Here is a 26,210-nt window from a genome sequence, read left to right as displayed (position 1 = left end):
ATAATATCTATCCATATCAGTTAAGATACAGATAATATCTAATATATTATATCTATCTATATCAGTTCAAACTGATAACGTCTGTTTCAAGAGTGGTTATCCTAAATAGGTTTGATTTCAAAATCAAAACCTATTTGGATAAGGATTCAAAATCAAATTTTAATGGTCATGCCACATGGGCGCCCATTACTAACATGGTGGAATTGCTCAACAATCAAATACTGGAACTGTGGGGAATTGTTCATTTGTTTAGTCTTTTGGAGTTGACCCATCTTGACTTGGTATATTAATTGCTTTTCTTTCTCTACCTTGATTTGAGCTTTAATTTTTGTTGGGATTTAGTTTAGTTTACTCTCTCTGTTGATGTGTTGCTATAATAATTTTTTGACAAAATCTTTTAAAGGTTATGATTTACTAATATGTGTTTATATATACTGTTTAATCATGCTCCATATGTATATGTCATATTTATATATGGTAATACAAACATTTTATACTAGTAATAATCAAATTCGTTATTTCTTTCTATTGATGCAGGGGATGAAGAGTCAGTGTGATGAGAAAATGTTCGATTTTGTCTTTTGTAAGACAAGAACAATCTCTACAAAAATAGTAAGTTTTTTCATATGCTTCTAGCGGTTTCTGAATTAATTTGTTTTTTTTATTTTTCAGGTCAAAAATTTCTTGGAGAGATGCATGAAAAAAGTTATGCCTACTTTAGTGAAGCCGCTCAGTTTCGATCCTACCCGGATTTATGCCGAACTTCTCCTCAACTAGTTTTCTTCTCTCCTCTCTCATTTTCTTCAACTCCAAATCCCTAAGCAAGGTGTTTTGAAAGATTTTTCAAAGATTTCATCTCACTTTCATTCATTTCCACTTTGTCCTCGCTCGGTTTACCGGAAAGCGTAATATTTAACGAAATGCGAGCATCGGAACGTCGTAGGAACTTTATTTCAAAAATATTTTGAAAGAGAGGATTTTAAGGTCTAAAAACCATTCAAAATAGCTTTGGTCCAAAATGAGGTGTAAGGTTGGGATTTGACTCTCCTCCTGCCAAAGGAATTGAACCTTTGCATAGCATAGCCTGCATCACTAAGTAAGCAATCAGTAGTGCCCAAGTCTTAAGGGCGGTAAAAATGGAGTGTTTACAATTGCGTTAAAACACTGCATAGATACACTACTCCCGTACGCTGCATTCAGACACTACACTCATCTTTGCATCTGATATTACGCCACAACTAACGTATTTTGACAAATTGCCCTTTTCAGATCCCTTTTCAGATCCCAGCCCCACCGGACGCCCCAGCGGGAGCCGTAGCAGGACCTTCAGTACCTCCTCCAGTAGAAGGGAGGAGAGGGAGACAGGCTACAACACGCAGTCGAAGTAGAGCCAGGGGTATCCGTTGTGAGAGTGGCCCCCCAGAGCCCGTTCTGGACGATGATGATGATGAGACGAGTGAGGATGAGGGTGAGGCAGCGAGCCTACAGTTAGAGTCATCTAAGGACGGAGACGACAACGCCAGCTTGGATTCTGCTGGTGGTGAGGCCGTAGAGGCTGAGGAGGGCTCTGGTTCAGACTCTGATTCAGATTCAGACTGTGGCGCCGATGGAGACAATACTTCAGAGTTCGCTCCGCCGATGAAGAGGACGAAGAAGGCCTCTTGAGCCTGAGATAGCTGGCACTGATCTATCTATGCTTTTGACTTAGTTTCTTTTTTTGCTAGTAGTATTGGCACTTTGTACAGTTTAGACGAGTTTTATTTCTTTAAAAACTTGTACTCTTTTGCAAAAAGTGACCATGATCGTAATGGAAACATCTTTTGATTAAAAAGTGTTATATTTTGCATTGTGAGCATTATCGCATACCATCACATAGCATAAAAAGAAACGATTTTGGCCTTGTTTGAAAACTACGCATTCAATTTGCATTGTCTTAATCAAGTAGTGAACCGATCGACAATTGAAATAACAAATAGAGCAAAACAACTTACTAAACAACATAAGGGCTTGACAGGCTAATCATTGTAAATACAACTCGATAAGCAAAACCAGATAATTACAGCTTAAATAAACATGCTCAAGCCCAAAAAGACGGAAAACAAGACCTCAAAAGATACGAATAACAGAATACAACTGTTGCAAGCAACTGAATCTTCACAAAGGAGGTCAGTGAGCCTGAAAGAGAGGCTGCCGGCCATGAAGGATGGCCTGCCGGCCATCATTTTCCCCCTGCCGACCATCAATGTGCCCTGTCGGTCATTGATGAGCCTCTGCCGGCCATCAATAAGCCCTACTGGCCATCGATGAGCAGAACCTCCGAAACGTTGACCCCTGGCCTCCACTCACTACCTTGTCTTCTACAAAAGCTCTAGCTTCGTGGTGTCTTCATTCTAGCTCTATTGTTGCCCCAAATGGAGCCATTCTTTGCCGAAAAACTCTCAAATTGGATTACACATTTAGATGGCTCGAAAAAGTTAAATTTTTGAGGTTTCGGGATAAAGGCACTATTCCTGCTGAGTCGTACCCCGCTGTGTTTTCCATTCCTCCATGCCGTGGCTAGATGTTCGAACCCGGTTACATACGTTTTTAGCTTCGAGGAACAAGAGATATGCCCCACAATCGAAGAATTCCAAGTTTTGATGGAATCCCAGCATGACAAGGAAATCTTGCCCCAGTCGCGTTTTGGCCACATCTAGGCTTTAGAAAGAATGTGTGGGCTCACTTTACACGATGCCCGATCTTTGGTTCACAACAGGGAGTTGGATATTCCCAGCTTGATTCATCGATTTTCTGATACCGGCGACCGCGGCGATCGTCTCCGGCAAAGTTTTCGGCAACATGCCCTCTGCTTGTGTAGGTTGGCTCATTTTCTACTTGCCCCTGGCTTCGGAGGGTCTAGCATTCACTTGATCGAAGTTGCCCAAGGCGTGAAAGAGGGCAAGAGCTGCATTGGCTTGACACTAGCCGAGACTTTGATGGGCTTGGATGCTTTCCATCACCGAGAGACAACCAAGTTCGCAGGAAGTCCACTACTCTTATAGGTAATGTTTCCCACCCTTCTCACATGTGTTTCTCGCTTCATTCGGCCCTCAAGCTCTGTTTTTCTCTCAAAACCCTTTCTCACTTTTCTCTCCATATACACCTCTCTATTCTTTAATCTCTCTTATTTTTCATCCCTCCCTATGTATGGCTCATGGACAGGTTGAAAGTAGTGGACTCTTGTCCTGCATATTCAGTGTGCGGCTATTTCTTTTGCCAATGGCTAGTTGATTTCCCGAACGAGGGATGGTGGTGCCACTGGATGTGTAACAGATCCGCTGTTGACATTGCTTGGCGTTGCCCCTGGTTTGATTTGCCTGAGGTGAGCTACAGTATGTCTCATTAACTTGGCATTCAGTTGGTTGGTTTGACACACTGTGTTTTCTACTTTCCATTCCGATTCAAGTGTCAATTCGGGCACGACTAGACCTGCCCAGAAGAGGGGGTAGAGTACCCGGCTTCATTTCCCATCCCAGGTGCACAACTAGCTCAATACCCCACTGCATGGAGGACAAGAGAACTTTTGGCTCCTGCTCCCAATTTCAGTTACGCCCTTTTTGGAAAATGCATAGCTTGGCTTGAAGATGAGGTGCAAACTGAGCCTAGTTTAGCATCTGAAGCTTCCACAGGCTCTGGGAGGGGACGCAGGAACACCTAACTCAGCTGTGCCCCAAGTTTATTGCTTTGATCTGTACTTTCAAGTTTTCCTTTTGAATGTAATAAAAAGCAACTTTGATTTGTATCAAGAGTCGGAGAACTCTGTATTGAAATCAATGAAATTGAAGGTTGTGGGTATTGAAAATTTTTCTTTTGGACCAAAAATGGTCTAAGTTGTAAAAAGATTAATTTGAACAAAATCAACTTTTATTAAAACTTTTCAAAACCATTTTCGATAAGGATCACAATTGGACACACTCGGAATCTATCCTTGAGATGCACAACCCTGAATCCAACAAACGGAAAGTTGTCCCTTGTCTGAAAAGCACTGCACTGTACCCAGCTCTTATAGTGGAGATCACAACCGAACTCTTGGATGTAGAAAAGACAAAGATGACCAAAACAATCTCATGTATACAGTTGATTTGGAAGTGTTTATGGCTGGACTTTAGAATGAAGTTGCCTACGTATCCCGAAGATGGGAATCAAGCCTTACGTAGTTCGGTTGGGGTTCACTCGGGTATTGACACTCTCATTTTCCGCTCTAACTTTTGCCAAGGCCACCATTTTTGGGTTTTTAACCTCGCGAGCTCAGTTTTTCTTTTTTCTAATTTTTTGTGCTCTAACTTTTGTCTAGGTCACCCTTTTGGGTTTTCGGCCTAGCGAGCCTCTTAAGGATATTATTTCTTCAACTTGTCCATGTTGATTGGTTGGGAGAATTCAAGGCCATCTAGGTCCATAAGAATGACAGCTCCACCTGACCAGATTGACTTGATGATGTAAGGACCAGTCTAATTAGGTCTGAACTTGCCCCTAGGGTCATGGATGGGAGCTCGGTTGTCTTTGAGCACCAAAATCCCCTTCTTTTCAGATTCTTGGACTTAACTTTCTTGTTGAAAGCCCTGGTAATTCTACGTTGATAACTTTAGACATGGTACAGTGCTTTCATCCTCCTATCGTCGAATAGCATTAGTTCCTCAAGCCTGCTCTGCTGCCAATCCACTTCTGGTATCTGGTACTCAGCCATAACCTGCAACGACGAAACTTCGACTTCAATCGGCAGAACTGCCTCCATCCCATAAACCAGAGAATACAGAGTTGCCCTAGTAGATGTTCGGATTGATGTCCTGTAGCCCAAAGAGCAAATGGTAGCTTATCTAGCCAGTCCCTGTAGGTTTCCACCATCTTTTGTAGGATGTGCTTGATGTTCTTATTGGTGGGCTCAATAGCTCCGTTGGTTTGCGGCCGATATGTGGATGACTTATGAAAAGCCACGTTGTATTTTTCCAACAAATCAATCACTTCTTTCTTAAAATGGGAACCATTTTCCGAGATGATCTCATTCGGGACCCCATAGCGACAGATGATATTATTCTTGATGAACTTGGCTACATGTAATGCTTTCAGCACTGCGTAGGATTGGGCCTCGACCCACTTTGTAAAGTAGTCTATCACCACCAGGATGTACTCATGCCCGTTTGACCCCTTTTGGAGTAACTTCCCCAATAACATCAATTTTCCAGACTAAAAATGGCCACGGTAAAGTCATGTTGTACAGCTTCGACGATGGGATGTTCATGCGATTTGCATGAATTTGGCATTTGTGGCATCGCCGAACAAAACCAATACAATCCTCCTCCATGGTTGACCAGTAGTAACCCTGTCTGAGAATCTTCCAAGTTAGCATTACCCCGCTCATGTGCGATCCGCACTCCTCCGTAGATAGCCTCCATTCAGAGTTGTGACTCTTTTGCATCGACACACAGTTTATGCATTCCCAGATGGCCTCTTTTATACAATTTACCCCCGCAGATGATAAACTGAGAAGCCATTCGCCGTATTGCCCTTTTATCTTTCGCATTTGCCCCTAGTGGATAAACCTCATTTTCCAAGAAGTTCCACATGTCATGATACCAGGGGTTCTGATCTTGTACTTCATCTATTGCGGCGATTAACTCATAGGCCGGCACATACCTCTGTTCAATAATGATTGGATGCATCCTGACTCCCAAAGGGATATCTATCATATAAGATAGAGTTGATAAAGCGTCGGCGAACCTGTTGCCCTCTCTTAATAGATGCGTGAAGGTTAGCTTCTCAAACCTAGGAATCAGAACGTCCAGGGTTTGGTGATAGATTTTCATCCTTTCTTATTTAACCTTCCAGTCTCCTTTCGCTTGAGATACAACCAGGTTAGAGTCCCGAATGACGTCCAACCGTTTTGCCTCTAGTTCCAAGGCGGCTTCCAAGCCAGCGATACATGCCTTGTATTCTGCTTCGTTGTTTGATACTTTAAATCGGAGTTTGAAAGCTAAAGGTATGTAGGAATTGTCGGGTGCTATCAGCAACACCCCTAGCCTATAACCATGCTGATTAGACGCTTTGTCAACGCACATAGTCCAAATCTCTTCTTTGACCTGTAGAATGGTCTCATCCAAGAATAGATACTCTACTGCTTCGTCTCCCTCCACTGAGTGATCGGCTATGAACTCCACTACCACTCTCCCCTTCACAAACTTGCAAGTCATGTACTTCAAATCAAATTCGGAAAGAAGTAGCAACCAATGGGCTAGCCTACCCATAAGCACTGGTTTCTCAAAGAGATATTTGATATGATCCAATCTCGAAACTAGAATTACGGAGTGAGCTAACAGGTAGTGCCTTAACTTCCTGGTAGCCCATACCAAGGCCAAGCAAGCCTCCTGGGACGGAGTGTAACGGGTCTCATATTCCAGCATCTTCTTGCTCAGGTAATAGATGTCCTTCTCCACTCTATCTTTAGATTCCTGTGCAAGCATGCAGCCCATTGTTGTGTCGGTTATTGACAGATACAAAATCAACGTCTTCCCTGGCTCTGGCGGTGATAACACGGGTGGGTTCTGTAGATACTATTTGATCTGCTCAAAAGGAACCTGGCATCGGTCATCTCATTGGAATTTCTTTCCTTTCTTTAGGAGACCAAATAATGGTTCACAAGTCAAGGTTAATTTTGCAATAAACTGTCTTATGAATTGCACTTTACCCAGAAAGCCCCGCACCTCCTTTTCAGTCCTTGGCGGTGGCATTTCTAGGATGGCCTTGATTTCGGAAGGATCAACTTCGATGCCACTTTGTGTAATCAAGAACTCCAGCATTTTCCCTGCTATGACACAAAAAGTGCATTTCTGAGGATTCAGTCGCAACCGATATTCTCTTATCCGTTGGAAAATTTTCTTTAAGGTGGTGTAGTGGCCCTCTCTTTCCTTGGACTTGACAATCATGTCATCCACGTACACCTCCACCTCTTTGTGGGTCATATCATGCAAGATCGTAGTTGTAGCCCATTGATAAGTAGCCCCAGCATTTTTCAAACTGAACGGCATCACCCCATAGCAGTAGGTTCCCTACGGCGTGGTGAAGGCAGTCTTCTCCCTATCTTCGGGTGCTATCAGGATCTGGTTGTACCCGGAAAACCCATCCATGAAGGAGAGCAATGCATGGCCTGAGGTGAAGTCCACCAATTCGTCGATGTGCGGCAGAGAAAAGTCGTCCTTCGGACTGGCTTTGTTCAAATCTCTGAAATCCACACACACCCGAATTCTGCCATCTTTCTTCGGCATCGAAACAATGTTGGGCACCGAAACAATGTTGGCCAACGAAGTAGAATACTCAGATACTAGCAAGAACCCTGCATCTATTAGCTTGGTGACTTCTTCCTTGATTTTTAAAGCCCAATTTGGGCGTATTCTCCGAAGTTTCTGCTTGACGGGTCGGGCCTCGGGGTCAAGAGGGATCTCGTGCTGTACAATCTTAGGATCGATTCCAAGCATGTCTTTGTAGGACCACGCGAAAACATCTTTGAAATTTTTTCATAAAGCGACTAAGCGCTCGCGTTCCTCTGAGGACAATGTGGACCCGATCTGGACCAGACGTGGATGCTTCTCAGTACCCACATTAATTGAAGTGATTTCATTAACCAGGGGTTTTACAAACCTCTCATCCTCTTGATTAATCAAATGTTTCAAAACCAGAGGAATTTCTTCCTCATCGTTTTCATTAAAGTTCTAAAAGTCCTGATTAATGCAATAAGAAAGTGGCACAGAAAGGTTCTCAGAAACAACAGTGGTACCATTCTCATTCACAACTTTCAGTTCGTCCAATTCCTCGGTTACAATCGACTCAAAAGAAAAGGAAAAAGATGACCTAGACAAAACAACGGCATCCGGGTTATCAACCCCAGGAATACCGGAATCCGACTCAGAAGAACTGAAATCTGATTCTGACTTCACAGACTCTGTGGAATCAGATTCTGGTTCACTACCTGATTCAGAATTGCTGGACAAAAAGCCCTTCTCGAACTGCTAAACGAGGGAGGGTGCGATAGATGCATCCAGAATACCACCAGAAGGGACCACAGCTGTTTGATCTACAATCATGGAAACAGAGAAGTCATCCCCCAAGCTCTCTGGTGTGATCTGAGGATCTGAAAAGAGACAAGCCAGCGCTGCTCCTATCTTGAATTCTATGCCATCGGGCTCATCCTCTATACATTGTTCAACCTCAGCTGGTAGGTCATCTGCTTTTCTGCAACTTCATCCACTTGCAACTATAGGTCGAAAAAGATCTGGAAGCCAGGCAAATGTCGCTTTTCAGAATTCAGCCATGGCTCAGGAAAGCGGCAAAATGGGAAATCCTCCCCCTCTCGGAAAAAGTGGTCGTTTAGGGTTCCTTGAATAGGTTTATGCACCCGCTCATAGTGCTTCCTAGTTTGCTTAGCTTTGGCCCTTCTTGCCATTTTCTTTCCCTTTCTTATCCAATCCTCTTTGGTAGGTGTGTAACCTAAACCAAATGTATGAGGGTTATGTGGCACTTTGGCCAACATAGCAACGCCCTTCCAACCGCTCCTTTCCAATCCCATTTCGAGTACATGTTGCAGCTTATTCATGAGGTAGACGGATTGAGAACTAACGTACAACCCCTCATCAATAGCCAAAATATCTTGTACTACCCCAGCCTCGGCCAAGGTGAACCCAGACAAAAAGACATCCTCGTCGTCATATACAATTTCTAGTACCTGTGTAGTGACTTCCGGCGGATGATGTATGGAAGAGTTTTCGAAAACAATAGCTACCGCCTTCCCATGGGGGTACTTCAGCTTCTGATGCAGAGTGGAAGAGACAGGTCTTACTTGGTGCAGCCACGGCCGTCCAAGGAGTAAATTAAAGGTGGCTGGAATAGCTAGGACGTGAAATTCAATGTCTTGTTGTGCCAGGCCAACCTGAGTTATGATTCGAACTATCCCCATCACTTCTCGACTTGTATTATCATAAGCCCGAATCACCTGGGCTGTTGGTGCGAAGTCTGCTGGCTTCAAACCGATAGTATAGGCCATGCGCAACGGACACACGTTAATTGTAGACCCAGTATCAACCAAGACGACTGGTATCCACTTCTTTTTACATTCGATAGAGATGTATAGTGGTTTGTTACGCTCAGGGCCCTCAGGCAGCAATTCTTTATCTGTAAAAGTCAAAGTCGGTGAAGCCCCACCTGGAAAAACCAATCCCACTAACTGCTCGGGGGTTGTGTCGATAAAGAGCTTAGCCTTATCCATTGCTAATAGGACAACTTGTCTATGCACCCGTGAAGCCATGAGTAATCCCCAAATGAAGATGTCTGCTTGAATCTTCTTCAGCTGCTTCGGTACAGCTTCTTCTTCTAGCAGTTTATCTTTCTGTTTCTCAGCTTCCTTATCTTTCCCTGATGCTTCTGGTTGGTCCAAGTGTGGGGGCTTAAAGTACCGCCCACTCCGAGTCATGTGATCGACTTTCTCAGAATACCATGTATCATCTGGCAGATTTTGTCCCCAATCTTCATCCGTGTGAGCAAGATGCAAATCATCATCTTTCCATCACATTCCTTCAGCAATTGACAAGCAACTATCCGATTCCGTTGTAAGCACTCCTGTATCCGCAACATAGTCAGTCCTCAAAAGGCCTTTGGCTTTTCTGGCCTTCTAATCATTCTCGATTCTTTCCTGTTTGAACCGCTTCAGCGCGACCTCCTGTTCTATATCGGCTGTACAAATACTACCCAATTCTGAAGCAAAATTCTTAGTACCGGTGCTCTCCGGTAACTTTCCCTTGTTGTCGACCATTTCATCCGTTGCAGAAGTTCCCGTTTCCAACTGTTCCTGCTTCGGTTGAGACCCCTCATTTACATCTGGTTCATCACTAAGCCACCATGTATTATCCGTTGATCCGTTCATATCAAACCAACCAATTTGTACATTTCCCAGATCTTGTTCATCGAAGAACTGCAGGTTACTGATGCCCTCCTCAAGCTCAGCTAAGTCATCCAATCCCTGGCTTGGCCCGTCCTCTCGGACTACATTAACCTCCATTCCCGTCGGCAATTCCATCCCTGGTCTGTCCTGACTAGTTGGCACAATGTAATGGCATGGGTTGTACTCTTCTTCAGTTAAGCTCATAGAGCCCTCAAGCATGCCTTCTTCTACCACAGCCACCATCGCAGGTTCGGGTTGGGATATGGACGCACTCATCATGCACAAGTCTGTGCTTTCTGGAATGAATAGCGTCAGCTTAGGTAGGTGGGAGGGGATGATGTAGATGTTGGGGTCATATGGGACGACCTTTGTTTAGATAAGGTTGACTTGCCTGGGTGGAGAAGGGGTTTGGTTATGTGGTGGGAGAGGATTTGTAGTGACGTTCGGCTTCTCAGGAGGCGCTATCACTTTGTTGTCAATGAGATACTGAATCTCATGACGGAGTCTAAAGCATAGGTCAGTATCATGACCATGCTATTGGTGGAAGGCACAGTACTTGGTTGGGTTGTGTGTAGGAGGAAGGGGATTAGGCAATGGGCACGGCTCCAGGGGCTTTAGATGCCCTTTTTTGATCAGGACCCTCAAGGCCGCAGATAGAGACATGTAGAGTAGGGTGAAAGCCCTCTAGCCCCGAGGTTGGTACTTTGCAGGTAGTGAGGTGGTTCTGGATGTACCAGTAAAGGGGGTGGTTGTTTTCGGTGTGGTGGTGACCATACCAACATCAGAAGTCCTTACAGCTGCATTACTACTCGTAGCCGCATTTGAATTGCGTGTAAAAGCCCTCTTGGGTTGCTCTTATTCATGGTCTATCAGACCCTGTTTCATCGCATTCTCAATCTGCATCCCTATCTCATGAAGGTCGGCAAATGTAGGTAGAGGTGGGGGACTATCATCTTTTGTAGCAGCCTCGGTTGGAGATTACGAACGACCATTCTTATCTAGTCCTTTTTAGTTGACCGGGTAGTCATCATAGAGGCCTTGGTCCTCCACTGAGTGACAAAATCAGAGAAGCCCTCATTTGGCTCTTAACAAGTTACCTCGAGATCACGAGTTGTGACCTCAATTTGAGTGTTATAGGAATATTGGGCAATAAAGGCCTCAACCATCTCTTCCAAGTTCTTCTTCACAGAATCTTCCAGTTTAGCATACCAAATGGCCGCGATACATGACAGGGTTCAACCGAAGAGGGATAGCTTCTGTAGTCTAGTCAGGCCCATCGGTCGCAGAATATCTGAAAATAGCCGCAAGTGGACCATGGGATCACCTAAGCCGTCGAAGCGATCTATGTCTGGCATTTTAAATCTATCCGGCAAAGTCACCGCTGCATCGGTATAGCCATCCTTTATATCTAGGATCGAGTTGACACCCTAAGCTTGTTTAAAAAGCTTCTCAAGCTTGCTCACTTTCAGAACGGTAGGGTCGACCTCAAACTCAAACGGTGCCTCCGTTGGGTAGACCGGTGCTTTGGAAGTCTGAGGTGAGACTGGCCCTACCAAAATGTCTGCATTCTCCTAGACATTAGTTGTATCCCCGGGTATTGGAACCCTGATTGGGGGTGGATGCGAAGCAGAAGCTGCTGCTTGTTGTGGTTGTTGTTGCTGTTGAAGCCTAGCAATCAGTTCAACCTACTGGGCTGCAATCTCTGTTTGGCGAGCGATAACTTCCGCTTGGCGAGTAGTGTCCAGCTGCATGGCCTCGATGGTTTGTTGAAGTTGGCGCATCATATCCTCCATATTGTCTATGGGATGCTGATCTGTCAGAACTGGTGTGTAATCTCTTTTTGACATGGAAGCAGAAAACTGGGCCCGACTGTAGATAGTGACCGCTGAATTGGCGACTGTTGAACCGGTGATCTATGCCTGACTGTCCTCCGTCTCGTAACCGTCGTAAAAAGTATAATATTTTTAACGGCAAGCATTGTGTGCGCCGTAAAAAGTTCAATACTTTAACGACAGGCGTTGTGTGCGCTGTGAAAAGTGCAACACTTTTCACGACTAGCGTATGTGCGTTGTGTATAACTAATGTATTAATGGCATGCCATATGCACGTCGTAGAAAGTTTTATTATTTACGGCGTACATTGCAAGCTGTAAAAAACCATCGTTGTTACCATTCACGGCTTACACAATAGACATGTCATGGTTGGAAAAGTATTTACGACGTGTAAAAAAAGTAAGCCGTAAAAGTTAGAAACTACGGCGTGTATTTATTGTATGTCGTTGATGTGGTGCCGTAAAAAGTCAGTTTTGTTGTACTGATTTAATGATATAAATTTTTGTAATATTTTATTTTATTTTGAAAAATTATTCAATCAATAAATGCTATCTATTTATTTTAATGATTGTAATATTGCTAGTTTCATTTTGATGTATATAAAATTATTAATTTCAAAAGATGAAAATTACATAATTTCATACTTTTGAAGTCATAAGTTCATAACCAAAAAAACATAATTATTATATAATTAAATTTAAACACCACCACACATGAAATATAACTAAATATCTCATTAATTTTAACTAAAATACTCTAGTTCAATTTTTCTTTTGTTTTTTATCCCTCATAAATAATCTATATACATAATATTTTTATCGTTTATTTTTCAAAAAAAAAAAAAAGGCTTGCCAGGCCTGGACGACCCGCGGCTTGCATCCGAACCCAAGCCCTAAACCCTAATTTGAGTGGGTCTGGGCTCCACTTTTCAGCCCAACACCTAGCTCAGCTCGGCTCGACCCAGCCCGACCCACTAAAAAGGCGGGAAGCTGGCATAATCCACCATGAGTCGGCCCAAGTCTAGGTTCGGGTAGACCAAAACAGGCCATTATTAAACCTCTATTCGTACATAACACTTTTTTACATTGGTAAGAGCATCTCTAATGGCAAATGTTATAATAATATTTGCCATTGCTATAATTTGGCAGTGAGTAGAAGTAAACTGCCAAATTGTAGCAATGGTGCTCCAATGGTCACATGCCATTTTGGCAAATCTCAACCAACTTTCTCTCCAATTTTGTAAGTATTGATTGGATATAGGTTATCTAGTGATTTTTTTATTGTGCATTTTTTGTCTTTCTTGACATTTTTCGAACTTTTTCTTAAATAAAAAAAAACTTAAATATTTACATTGTACCCGATTAGACAAATATAAAAAGTTTTAAAAATTACTATTATTATTTTTTTTTCACATATAATTCACCCCACCAAAAAAACATATGACTACAAATTTTTTTTAAAAAATTATTAACTATATTAAAATTACATAGACCACTACAGTACATTGTAAAATAAAAATTATATTTAAAAAGAAATAATAAAAATTACATTGACCAATAAATGACATTATAAATTAAAAAAATGCAATCTCCTGTAGTTATTCATTAGGAGGCAGGAGGAAATAGTAATTGGGGTTGCTAATATATGCGGACCGCTTAGCGAAAATCTCATTTTTACGCACTATGTAATACGCTTTCGTCTGAGGGTCCATATAAAAAATGTCCGTAGTCATTATCAAATGTTCTTCCTTTTTGATCTCATGTTCTTTCATCTTTTCCAAATGTTCTTCATTTTTATCTCAAGTTCTTTCATCTCCTGCAATGCTTGAGCCCTTTTTTTTTTTCTTCTTCTTCTTTTTTAGTTTTTTTTTTCTTCATTTCATTCATAGGAAGGTGTTGGTTAAACGTCTTGTAATAACCTGACCCTCTCATATGCTTAAATCTCCCATTAGATGTGTGATTATATGTGTGTTTATATGTTTAATATGAAATTTCATGTTGGGATGAGGGTTTACATGTTTATCAATCTGTATCTGTCAGTTATGAGAAAATCTATTGAAATTACGACATTTGAATTGCAAATTGAAAGCCTTAAAGGCGCGATAACCGAAAATTGACTTTAAAGTTATGATGAGAATGATTTTTAGGCCATAATATGAAGTTTTGCAAAAATTTGATTCGTAATGAATTATTTGACTTTATTTGGCTAAAACTCTTACTTAAGCCCACTTAGGCTCAACAAGCTTGACCTTAGTTAGTATAGATATATACTTGAGCCAATACTTAGATTCAAACATAAAAAAAAAATATCTCTTGGAAAGGCTTTAGAGAAGGAAAGAAGAGAAGAGAGGAAAGGGGGAGAGAACTCAACCTAAGGCTTGAAATTTGAAGAATTGAAGAGGGGTTTCAAGGAATCTAGCTTAAGGTATGTTCAACTCACCAAGATTACTCTATATCTTCCCTCAATTGATTAGAATCAAGACTTAGAATGAAGCTTTGACACCCATGGAATTTAGGGTTTTGGGAATAATGATCTTGCTTGAGTTCACCTCATGGAATTCATAAGGAGTCCTTACAATGGTTTGATTTAAGAGTTAATTCTTGCATTTTGAGTTGGTCTTGAGTTAGATTGAGAAAATGACCTTCAAATCTTTGGTCTTTGCATGTTTTGAACTCATATATGTATATATATGTTCGAATATACCATGAAAAGGGAAGAAATGAAAAAGATATAGAAATTTGAGTTGTATGTGTGCAATTAAGGTGAGCTATGATCAAAGTGAGTTGTATTTATGTTTATTATGGTCACATGTTATGGTTTTGGGAATGAAATTGCTTGAAATAGAGCCTTGAAACTATCTTTAGAAAGTTTGAAATTTGTTGAATTTTCGAACTGTAGCAGAGTCTAGGACTGCACATGTGGGGCTTACAGCCGCACGTGCGGAAAACAGGGAAGGCAAGGTTCACATTCTGAAATATAAGCACCTGCAGGCCGCACGTGCGGCACACCCCTCCGCACGTGCGGTGAGGGGCCTTCGCACATGCGGGAAATGAGGAAGAATTTTGTTATTTTCTGCTACCCTTTTTGACCCTCTGAATCTATTAATGTGTATATTTAATCCCTCCGAAAGGCTTAAAACTGATTAATAAGTGAACGAAATGGGACAATGATGAAAAGCAAGAAACTAAGAAAAGAATGAATCGCTTATTGGTTTGTGTTTGATGTGTAGGTCACTCATTGGTAGGGACCACTACACGATTGGAACACTGTGAGTAATAATAGTGCAATGACACGTTGGAAGTTACGAATATTATATTTTTGTTCATGAATGATATGGTTTGTACAACTTGTGCCTTTTGTTAAACTGATTGATTACTTGATCGCAATGACATGTGAATTGGGCCCAAGGCCGTTCTATTATTATTAGGCCCGAGGCAGTTCTATTATTATTGGGCCGAAGGCTGTTCTGTTACTATTGGATCCGAGACTGTTCTGTTATTATTGGGCCCGAGGCCATTCTGCTATTATTCGGCCCAAGGTCGTTCTGTTATTATTGGGCCCGAGGCCTTTCTGTTATTATGTTGGTTCCAAGGCCGTTTTGGAATGTATTGATAAAAAGGACGTACATGTATTACGTACATATTTTGCAAGACACATACTCGTTTATATGCTTCTTATATTATTATTATTCACTGAGCTTGGCTCATTCCGTATTCATGTATGTTTTGTAGCTTGGAGGTCAGCCCTAAGTCAGCTTCTAGCGCCCTTTGAGGACTTATTTTGTTAAACCCAAGTTGGAGTCTTTTACCTTTATTGCCACTTTCTTTTTGTTATGTTTTTGGTGGCTTTTGTTCAACGCCTTATGATCATGTAATTTCTGGGTTATGAACTCTTTGTATCTAACCATGAATTGGATTGTAGTTATGTGAACTGTACGTATAGGCTCCTCCGTTTGCACTTGAATGTATTATGATCTTGGCATATCTGCACTACTCAATGGACATTCTTTTACGAAATTGCTTCCATTTTGGGCCCCATTAATTAATAAATATTTTTTTGGAAATTTTTTTTGAGGCCTAAGTATAGGCCGGTGATGTCCTAAACTTGTAGGGGCAGGTTTGGGTCGTGACATGTCTCCAACAAATTATTAAATTTGCAGACTTTAGTTTTAACAATTTGACTTTTTCGAAGCAATTCTTTTGTAGATTTCCTACCCATAGGCATTTTATCCCTTACAGAGACACTACCCTCACCAATTGAATTATTACTAACAGTTGGATTGTTACCAACACTTGGACTGTTATTGTCTTCAAAAGAAATGCAATTAAATATTAAAGCATCTATGTGGATAAAATATTAAATAAATTAATTAGTAACTTTTATACGACACGAAATAAAAAAATTAACATAATGAATGAAGATAAAATCTTACTATATCAACTTGAGACATCCCACTTAGGTGTAGATTTTCGACTTGCGCTAACCATCCACAAAATTTGTTGGAGCATTTCATGATTATACCCATCGAGATTGGATAGACACTTGTATTCTTGACTGATCATTCTAAAGTAAGCTATAATTTTTATAAATTCTCTCCCAAAACTGAGCATACGATTGCAAATTGCCAACAATTAGGTCTATAGAAATGTGACACCAAGCCTTACAAAGTGCCACATCTTTGTCAATGGTGAATAATTTTCCTCTCTTTGTTTTTGATGAACATTCTATAATGATTATATGAAAAAACTATAAATAAAAATGTAATTTGGGAGGTTTGTTGTGAATGAAATTGAGAAAAATAGAGGAGAAAAAGAAAAATATAATTAATGAAGCTTGCTATGAAATCAAATTAAGATTTAGGGTTTGTATTTATAGAATTACAAAATATGATCGTTTTTTTTCTTCTTCTAAATATGGCCATTGAGAATTTTAAAAAATATAGCTGTTTATTTATAGGCGTTGTGCTTTTGTTTTGTGACAATTTTTTTAATATTTTTTAAATTTTTTTTAATGAACAAAATATCACAATTGTGGGCGATCTCAGCCGTTGATTAATGTACAAGATCTCAGCATTTGATTAAATAACAATCCAACGGCTAAGATGAGAGCTCTAGAATGATCTGCGCTTATCTCAAGAGAAAAGCCCTTTCTCTCATGCTCTCATCAAACCAGTCGGGTGGGATGAGAGGATCTCTCTATGTCTCTCTCTTTGGTGTTTCATATTTACCAACAGCAGCCACGACTCCACTTTCTCACGTTCTTCATCAAAAACCCATTTCTCTCCATCTTCATTTTGATTATCACCACCACTAGACATGATCGCCAAAACTAGCCTTTTCTCTCTCTCTCTCTCTCTCTCTCTCTCTCTCTCTCTCTCTTCTGTGTGTGTGTGTATTTTGCATCACCACCACCCACGTTGATTGTCAATCATAGATCACTGATCTCCGAGTTCAATGGAACTCTAGTGTTTGACTGAACACCACTGTTCGGCCTTCAATGAAGCTCGATTGGTTTGGGAACGAGCCGTGCAAGTCGATGAAGAAGAAACCCTAGAGGTCGATACAGGTTGAGATGAAGAACAAGTTCATCAATCATGCTAGAATCCAGGTATTTATCTTCTAAATTTGTTTTGAAATTTGTATAAATTTGTGAAATTTGGATTGATTTGTTCGTGACTAAAATTTAGATTTGATTTGTTCTAAATTGATTCTGAAATTTGTGATTTGTTCTAAATGGATTATGCTATTTGTGAATTTGTGAAATTTATAGAACTTGTTCTTGAATGATAATTTATGAAATCAAATTATGTTTGTGGAACTTAAATCCAATTTTGTTTCTGAAATTGAATGATCAGTATGAAATCGAATTTGCGATTCTTTTTGTTTATGAAATTTGTGGAACTAATGAATGAAATCGAATTTGGGAGGTTTTTTCTTAATGAATAAATTCTATTTTTTCAATTCAATTTAGAGTAAAAAATATGTTGATATTTGATAATGTGACATGTTTGGCACTTACTATTTAACTCGCCAAATTTAGGGGTTGTTTAGGATGTCCTAAATAAGTGCACTTTTTTATCTTTTTAGACTAAAAAATTGAGGAAAAAAATATGGATGTTTGGGTTAACTTTTTGATTTTTTATGAAAAAATCTGTATTAAAAAATTGTATAAATTAGTGTGTAGGGAAAAATTAGAATTGGAAATTATGCAGCCGTAATTTTTGACTTTTGGTGAATAGTGATAACTTTTTAACTTTTTGAATAACTTTTTGACTTTTTAGATTTTTCATGGCTTCTCAAACTTTGCCTTAATAACAAAAATGACATCTATTATTTTTGACAAAAAGAATAACAAGTCATTAATTATTATTTTATTATTTTTATTTTTTATTACTCTTGTCAAATTATAAATTTGACAGCACCTTTAACAACTCTATTGGAGAGGTTAGACCATCTCCAACGGTTCATCAAAGTTGACATCAAATTTAAAAGGACTTTTCTTAAGTGTGCCTTGCATATGGTATGCAAGGTATTTACAATCTTACATTTACACCTTCTTAAGTGTGCATTTACGATATTTTTTTACATTTATACCTTGCACATGGTGTGCAACCTTAAGGGGGTTGCACACTTAAATATTACCCAATTTAAAATTTGGTGAAAAAGTTACTGTTTGGTGTTCTAACGGTTGCACCAAATCAATATCAAAATGAGATTTCACCAAACAATTCATCAAACTGAGGACAGAATACTGATTTCATCAAAACACTGTTTGTGACCGTTGGGGGAACCAGCCGGTTGACCAACCGGTCGACCACCAAAAGGTTCAAACAGTTCCAAGAACAGGTTCAAACAGTAAAAAAAAAAAAAAATTTTTTTGCCTTACCGGTCGACCAACCGATCGACCACTAAAAGGTTCAAAAAATTCAAAAAAAAAAAAAAAATTAAAATGTCGACCAATCGGTTGTCCCAGCACAAATTTAATGAAAGTGCACCGTTAGAGCGAGTGACAACAGATTTAGTAAATTAAATTATTTTTAACTCAAGTTTAATGAAAAAAAAAAAAACACCCTTGAAGATGTTCTTATAAGAAATACTACGAAAGGCCATCAAACTCGTCAAAGTGGATGGACAACAGCTAATTGGTAGCTTGCTCCTTAAAACGTGTGCCCACTCCCCCAAACGCATTAGCCATCAGTCCCAATCGCTGCTTACACATATTTATATATAAAAAAAATAAAGAAAGATTTTCTGTCATCCAAATTTTAAATTGAGGGCGATATTTAGATTTATAAGTTTATCATAAGTTTTGTTTTCATTATTCAAATCATTTCTCTTATAAAATATTTTATATATTTTATTTATTAAAAAATAATATCAATTTGATAATTATAATTTATTTAATTTATTATGTTTATTACAAAAAAATTTTTATAAATAAATACGTAAATTATCCAATAAAAAATAATTTAAATTAACCGAAATAAGACTTATAACAAATTTTATGAACCCAAAACAATATTTTCTAATTCAAAATCTGAAAAATAAATGTCCTTTTCCCTGACAAATAAATAAATAAATATATAAAAAGCACATGGCTTTTAATACTAGGACCCACTGCGAATTGCCCACGCTTTGAATCCCCTTAAAAGCCCAAGATTAAACTACTTTTCAGAAGATCAAATACCCGACCCAACCGATGTTTTTTCCTTTTAAATGCATGGCTAATACTGCTAACGTGGGCCAAATTGACCAACCACCCAATTCATCATTGACTCTACTCCCACAGCTCCAACACCCTAACAATTCTCCTTTAGCAACAACCACCACTTGTCAACAACACCCATCACCAAAACCCCCTCTACCCCGCACAACACCCATTCCCTCGCCGTCCATAGGCGGCGCAACCTCCGGCAAGCATCACAATTTTCGAGGAATTCGGTGCCGGAGCGGAAAATGGGTATCTGAAATACGCGAGCCACGTAAGACGACGCGCGTATGGCTCGGCACCTATCCGACTCCGGAAATGGCTGCTGCCGCTTACGATGCGGCGGCGCTAGCGCTGAAAGGCCCGGACGCTGCCCTCAACTTCCCGGAATCACTTCTTTCGTATCCGGTGGCGGCTTCTTCGTCGGCGAGTGATGTGCGTGCGGCGGCGGCGGCGGCGGCTGCAGCAGCCAGGCTACTGAAGCCGCAAGCCGATGACAGCTCGATGACGACGCAGATTGGGCCCGAAAGTAGTGAGGACAGGTGTGAAACTGGTACGGATTGTGGGCAAGAGTTTTTTATGGATGACGAGGAAATTTTTGACATGCCGAACTTGCTGGTGGGTATGGCGGAGGGAATGCTGGTGAGCCCGCCGAGGATGATGAGGCCGCCACCATTTGATGAGTCGCCGGAGAATTCTGATGGAGAAAGTCTATGGAGTTATCCTTGACCCCCATCCTATCAACGAAAACAAAGCCATAAATAGTGGAAATAATATAAGGGGGAATTACATCCCACTGGTACAGTTTTTTTCTTTTTTGTTTTTTTTTTAATAGAAACATGGAGGGGTGCAACAATTTTTCACTTACACCTTATCACAGAATTACTTGCACTCTCACATATTTTTTATATATATATATAATTTTTTTATGTTTGTTCTGTTATGTTGTAATTCCTTGTAATGAAAAATGTCCTACGGTGTTACCCTGTTTTTGCAATTTTTTTTCTTTTTCCTTTTTGTTGTTTAAAGTATATTCTGAAGCTGATTGGGTTGCTTAGATCATAGCAGTTAATGAGAAATACGAAGAGTTGAGGCGGATATGTATTATGTACAGGTTTATTGGTATATATGGGAGCACCGATACTATATGTTTAGTGGGTCAAAGTTATTTTTGTATATTAAATCTGATGGGCTTGGCACTGTTAATTTTCATCAATTTTTTAATTATATATAGTTAAATTTTTTTTAATGAATTTATAAATGACTCAATAAATGACAAATTGTATAACTAAGGTTGGTAGGTTTTTTTTTTTTTTTTCTCAACTCCCTAACATTAATCCAATTGGGAAAAAAAAATTATATAACTAATTAAAAGTATTACATTAACAAATTAAAATAATATTTCAAAATAATTGAATAATTAGTCATACATTGTTGAAGTTTTCTGTTATCATAAAGCAGGCTAGCACCGAGTGAAACAAACAACATTTAGTTTGTAACGGAATCTTGGAAATTAGGAACATGACAAGAGTTACATGATGACCAGGTGGGATGTGATAGAAGTCTTTCGAAAAGCTCAAAGTTGTCTTTTCATCCTTCCTCGTGTGAAAAGTGCTTCGGGTAGATTATTCTAGATGATAATTAGGTTTGTGTAGTTTCAAAATGAATGTTAGCTCAGCTAAATACTTTCTAGATGATAATTAGGTTTATAGTTTCAAAATGAGTGTTATCTCAGCCAAAGACTTTTTTTTGATGTCTTTGTTAGTGGTGTAAATAGACAGCTTAAAATTTTCAGTGCATAGAGAGCTTAGAATTTTTAGTACACATTGTCACGTTTTATAGGTCTTTGTCTTGACCTATTGGTGATGATGGATTTCAATCTTATTGGGTTCTGGATCATATGAGTTGATTTGCCCAACTCGAACCTTAACTATATGCATATATTAATTCTAATGAAAGTGTACGAGTATGAAATAATTATCACTTGTACAATCTTGTTGATCAAACTCGCGTTCCTTTAAACGTCGTCGTTTAACTTGAAATTACAAACGTAAATTAACCGACAGATGTGTACTGAAAATCTCTCTGATGTCTAAGCTAGCAAATAAGACAAAGAGGAAAAGCTTTATGAATTTGAATACTAAAATTGCAATACTTGGGATTATGTTAGGTTCGAGTTTTTATAAATTTCGCATGGCAAAATCTTAATACGACTCTAATTCCTCTTCATAGAGTCCTCTAAGAAATCACATTCGTAAAGGATAACACTTATTCTTTAACACCCTCCTTATTGCAAACCAAGTGAGATGGTATAACTCTTTGCATGGCTTTCAACTGGGCAATCGAACTACAGTTTCCTTATTGGTTCTTCTCCTAACCGAGATACATGGAATTCCACACAAAGCCAACGTGGTGTGCGACCATACTAATGTTGTGCGGCGCTCAAAGTAGCTCAGCCACACCATGTGAACAATTATGCTCGGCCTGTCAAACGAAGATAGCTTGGTTCAATCTTGATCGCCACATTAATTGGAGACAACTAAACCGGCCAAATCTTAGCCTAAGGCCTAATGAGGCTTAGTTGGGCCCATTAGAACAACCCATATCAAGTTTGGTCGATCAAACTATGTAACACGTTTGATCAGCTTGACCTCTGCATGGTCCAAACCATGCGGCCTTTCAATCCATAGCCCGATTAACAACAAAGGGCTAATTTAGTTCGACCTAGATATCTTGACACAAATTCCCCTCTCAATTGCCCTTTAATTTCCTCTAAGAAAACATGGCTGGGATTACTTCATCCAGCCGGGATATATTGTACCCCAGTCTAATTATTTGGTTGGTCTAAATCATTTTGGCACTCCATTCAATCGACTTCTATGTCAACATATCACGCTTGGGACATGTGGCACACACCTATTGGTTCTGTGCACTTGCTAAAGTTGTCACGCACGACTCCCAAAAAAATTGAATCTTGGCGCCTTTTCAATTTCTATACACATAACCAATACATATAGTGTAATAACCCGACCCTCGTACATGATTTCTGTTATATTTTTAGTCCTCGATTGGTACTTTTAAATGCTTACTGTGTAGTTCCGTGAAAAAAAAATTATGATTAAGGAAGTGAAATCCATGTCTATGAATGTCTATCTATCTCACAAGAAAACTATCTGTCACCATTAACACGTTTGAATTAGAAATTGGAAGCCTTAACAGCTTAATTAGCTGAAATTGATTATATATCCGTAATCAGCATAATTTTTAGGTAATATTAAGCATGTTCGCGAAATTTTAATTTTGGAAAGATTAAACGATTCATTTTTGTCTTATATGCCTTACATATATATATATATATATATATCTAAGACTTTAGGAGCCTTGATCAAAAACAAACGAGAATACCATTTTGGGGGAAAAAAAGAGAAGAAATCGGGGAAGAAGTGATTCAACAAGAAAGCTTGGAAAATTGTTAGAGGTGTAGGATTGAATTCAAGGTAAGCTCAAATCCTTCTTGTTATGGGCCACTTAGAGTTTGTAATTGATGTGTATGTTTGATTCATGTCTAATTCATGCTTGATTAATGAGGGTTTCTCTTAATTGGTTGCTTAGGCATCTAGATTGGGTGTGGTATGAAAGTATACTTCAATCTATGGTTTTCTATCATCACTTCATGGAATTATGCATATATCATGTGTTATGTTTCAAGGATATGAAGAACTTGAATCCAAGAATGGAATTAGGGAGAGAGATGGTTTGTTGAAGCTTCTAATCTTGGTTAATTTACTATACTCAAGGTAGAATCCATGTTATAGTGATGTTAGGTGGGAATATTGCATTAACCTAACCTTAGGTTGCATGTAAAAATGGAGTGAATACCAGGTTGGGACTCGAATGGAGGTTCAGAATTTGCAGAATCTGCCTGGTCCGCTCGAGCGGTGGAAAGCCCGCTCGAGCGGGAAAAACCACCTCTCAGCAGTTTTGTGTATTTTACAGTCCGCTCGAGCGGCAAAAGTGGCGCTCGAGCGGGGGACTCATTTTCAGGAAAAATTAAATGTTTGTTCAGTTTTGAGTGCTTGCTTCTCTGGTATTTTTAGAATATTTTACAGATGATTTTAAAGCGGTTGTAAGCATGAAAGGTGTAAGACTCAGGAAATGCTTTATAAAAAACAAACTAATGTATTAATTCTGTGCAGGGCACATTCCAGAAGGAAGCAACACGCCAACTCAACACTGTGAGTAGTAGTACCTATGTAATGTTATGTAATCATGTCAATGTTTCAAGGCATGTAAGGCAATTATGTTAATGTCTCAAGTATGTAATGTACTTATGCATGTTTAAGATATGTTGGTGTTAAAGCATGTAAAGAAAAGCATTCACAAGTTTCAAGTGCATTTACAAGGGCCAAGTGCCACAAGTTTCAAGTGCATTTTCAAGGGCCATGTGCCACAAGTTTCAAGTGCATTTTCAAGGGCCTCGCGCCACAAGTTTCAAGTGTAATACAAGGGCCTCGTGCCATATGTTCAAGGGCTTCGTGCCAGCATGTTTCAAGGGCTTATAGCCACATGCTTATGTCACGGGAATAGGCCTAGGGTAATTATGAGCTAAACGCAGAATCAGACAAATCATGTGCATGCTGCATCTTTTTATGTATTGATGTATTTAAGCTTCAAGTCGGACGTCTTTCATTATGTATTACTGCTCATTGAGCCCGGCTCACTCTCCATTATGTCTGTTTCTGTAGGTTACCAGTCAGGGGGTCAGTCCTAACTTCGACGCTGTCCCTTTTGTCAACCTTTACACGTCCAGGCACTACACTAGGCCATTTATTTTTGGGAAGCTGCTAAGATACGGGTCTACTTTTTGAGAGCCACCTATGGACGTTGTACATAACTCTCATATTCCTTTTGTTATGCCCAATTATCGCGCCAGGACTATAAATGTATGAGTTTGTACACGATATTCAAGGATATAGTTTTAAACTTTATCCGCTTTTGATGGTGTATGTAATGCATGAGATCCTGGCATATTAGGAGTAGCTCAATGGAGTATGCTTGTAATTATGTTATATTAATATTTTATGCTTCCGATAAGGCCCCGTACGGTGTGTACATCAGTTTTTATGTCAGTTTTTGCTTAGGTCATGCCCAAACCTTTAGGGGCCGGTTTCTGGGTTGTGACAGTGGTATCAGAGCACGAGTTGCTATCTCACATACGGATCCATTGAGCTGTAGGGTGTCTAGAAAGGATTTAGGCCTCATGCATGACATCATAAAAATGTAAGACAAGTTCGATGGCAACATTAAGTGTACTCTGATAATACTAACCATGTAGCATTATGTCCATAGTATTTAAATTAATTGTTTTGTAGATCATGGTGAGAACAAGGACCGAAGATGTGGAAGATGCGACCTCAGCACGACTGGATAGGATGGAAAGGATGCTTATGGAAATGGCAGAGACTTTATGGCAACAACAGCAACAGCCTCACCAACAACCGCCACCACCACCAGTACCCCGACTTGTAGTGCAAGATTTTCACGCTGAAGACCGAACTATCACTCTTACTAAGGAGTTTAAAAAGATGAAACCGCCAACTTTCAAGGGAGGAATAGAACCGATGAAAGCTGAGGCCTGGGTATTAGGCATAGAGAAGTTATTTGAAGTCTTTCCCTGCACCGAAGCTCAAAAGGTACAACTAGCTGCCTTCACTCTTGAGGACGAGGCACGGAGGTGGTGGATGCTAACGAGAACAATCCATCCAGAGTTAACATGGGACAGATTTTTGGGGCTGTTTTATGATAAATATTTTTCCCAAAGCATGCGGGACAAAAAGGTGACTGAATTTGAAACGCTCAGATAAGGGAACAAGACTGTTGCTGAATATGAGGCCCAATTTGCAGAGTTAGCCCGGTTTGCACCGCATATGGTGGACACGGACTATAAGAAGGCACGAAAATTTGAAGGGGGCTTACGGGGTGCTATCTTGGATCTAGTTAATATGTTAAAGTTGCCTACCTACGTAGATGTGCTGGAGAAGGCTGTTATAGCGGAGGGAAACCTTGCTGCTCAGAATCGGATTGCCGAATGGAAAGGAAAGAGGCAAAATAATCAATGGTCAAAGGGAGCGGCTACTCCACCAAACAAGAAACAAAACTCAGGGACTTCGAATACTTCTGCCCCTAATCAGGGTACAATTCCTGTTTGTTCGGAATGTGGAAAGAGGCATCATGGGATATGCCAATGGAAGTCTGGAGCCTGTTATCAGTGCGGAAAAATAGGTCATTTGATAAAGGATTGCCCTCAGAGGAATCAATGAAATGGTAACAGGGCTGCTACTAGCTCAGCAGGGTCTACACCAACTACTAACACCAAGGCACCGGTCAAACCTAACAACAATAAAGACATAGCGAGACAAGGCAGAGTGTTTGCATTGGTTCCAGGAGATGTGCAGAATGCAGCAACAGTGGTGTCAGGTACATTTATGGTTCACGGTCATTCTGCTTCTATCTTATTTGACTCTGGCTCTACTCATTCCTTTGTGTCAAAATTATTTGCACAAAACTTAGATAAAACCGAAGAAACACTGTCTTATATGTTATGTGTATCTTCACCTATGTGAGATTCTGTACTTTGTGCTTCTGTCTATTATGGTTGCGAACTCGAGCTTGGGGATGTCCGGGTGTATGCCAATCTATTACCTCTCGAC

General features: G+C 39.9%; 1 protein-coding gene and 1 long non-coding RNA gene across 2 annotated transcripts; both read left to right on the top strand.

The window, feature by feature from the left end:
* Window positions 1–195: 195 nt before the first annotated feature.
* LOC145796187 (uncharacterized) lies at window positions 196–1,831 on the top strand. The gene is made up of 4 exons (XR_014336823.1): window positions 196–281; window positions 538–583; window positions 673–826; window positions 1,270–1,831. It is a non-coding gene; the product is annotated as an uncharacterized LOC145796187 (long non-coding RNA).
* Window positions 1,832–19,458: 17,627 nt separating this feature from the next.
* Window positions 19,459–20,497, top strand: LOC114260003 (ethylene-responsive transcription factor ERF027-like). The gene has a single exon (XM_028200035.2). The coding sequence runs from the start codon at window positions 19,492–19,494 to the stop codon at window positions 20,227–20,229; it is 738 nt and encodes a 245-aa protein (XP_028055836.2). The 5' UTR covers window positions 19,459–19,491; the 3' UTR covers window positions 20,230–20,497.
* Window positions 20,498–26,210: the final 5,713 nt, after the last annotated feature.

The sequence above is a fragment of the Camellia sinensis genome, chromosome 1, assembly GCF_055761805.1.
Source record: "Camellia sinensis isolate YWXY chromosome 1, ASM5576180v1, whole genome shotgun sequence".
In the NCBI taxonomy this organism is placed as follows: domain Eukaryota; kingdom Viridiplantae; phylum Streptophyta; class Magnoliopsida; order Ericales; family Theaceae; genus Camellia; species Camellia sinensis.
The sequence above is the reverse complement of the archived record's forward strand: the minus strand, read 5'-3'. Positions and strand labels throughout refer to the sequence as shown.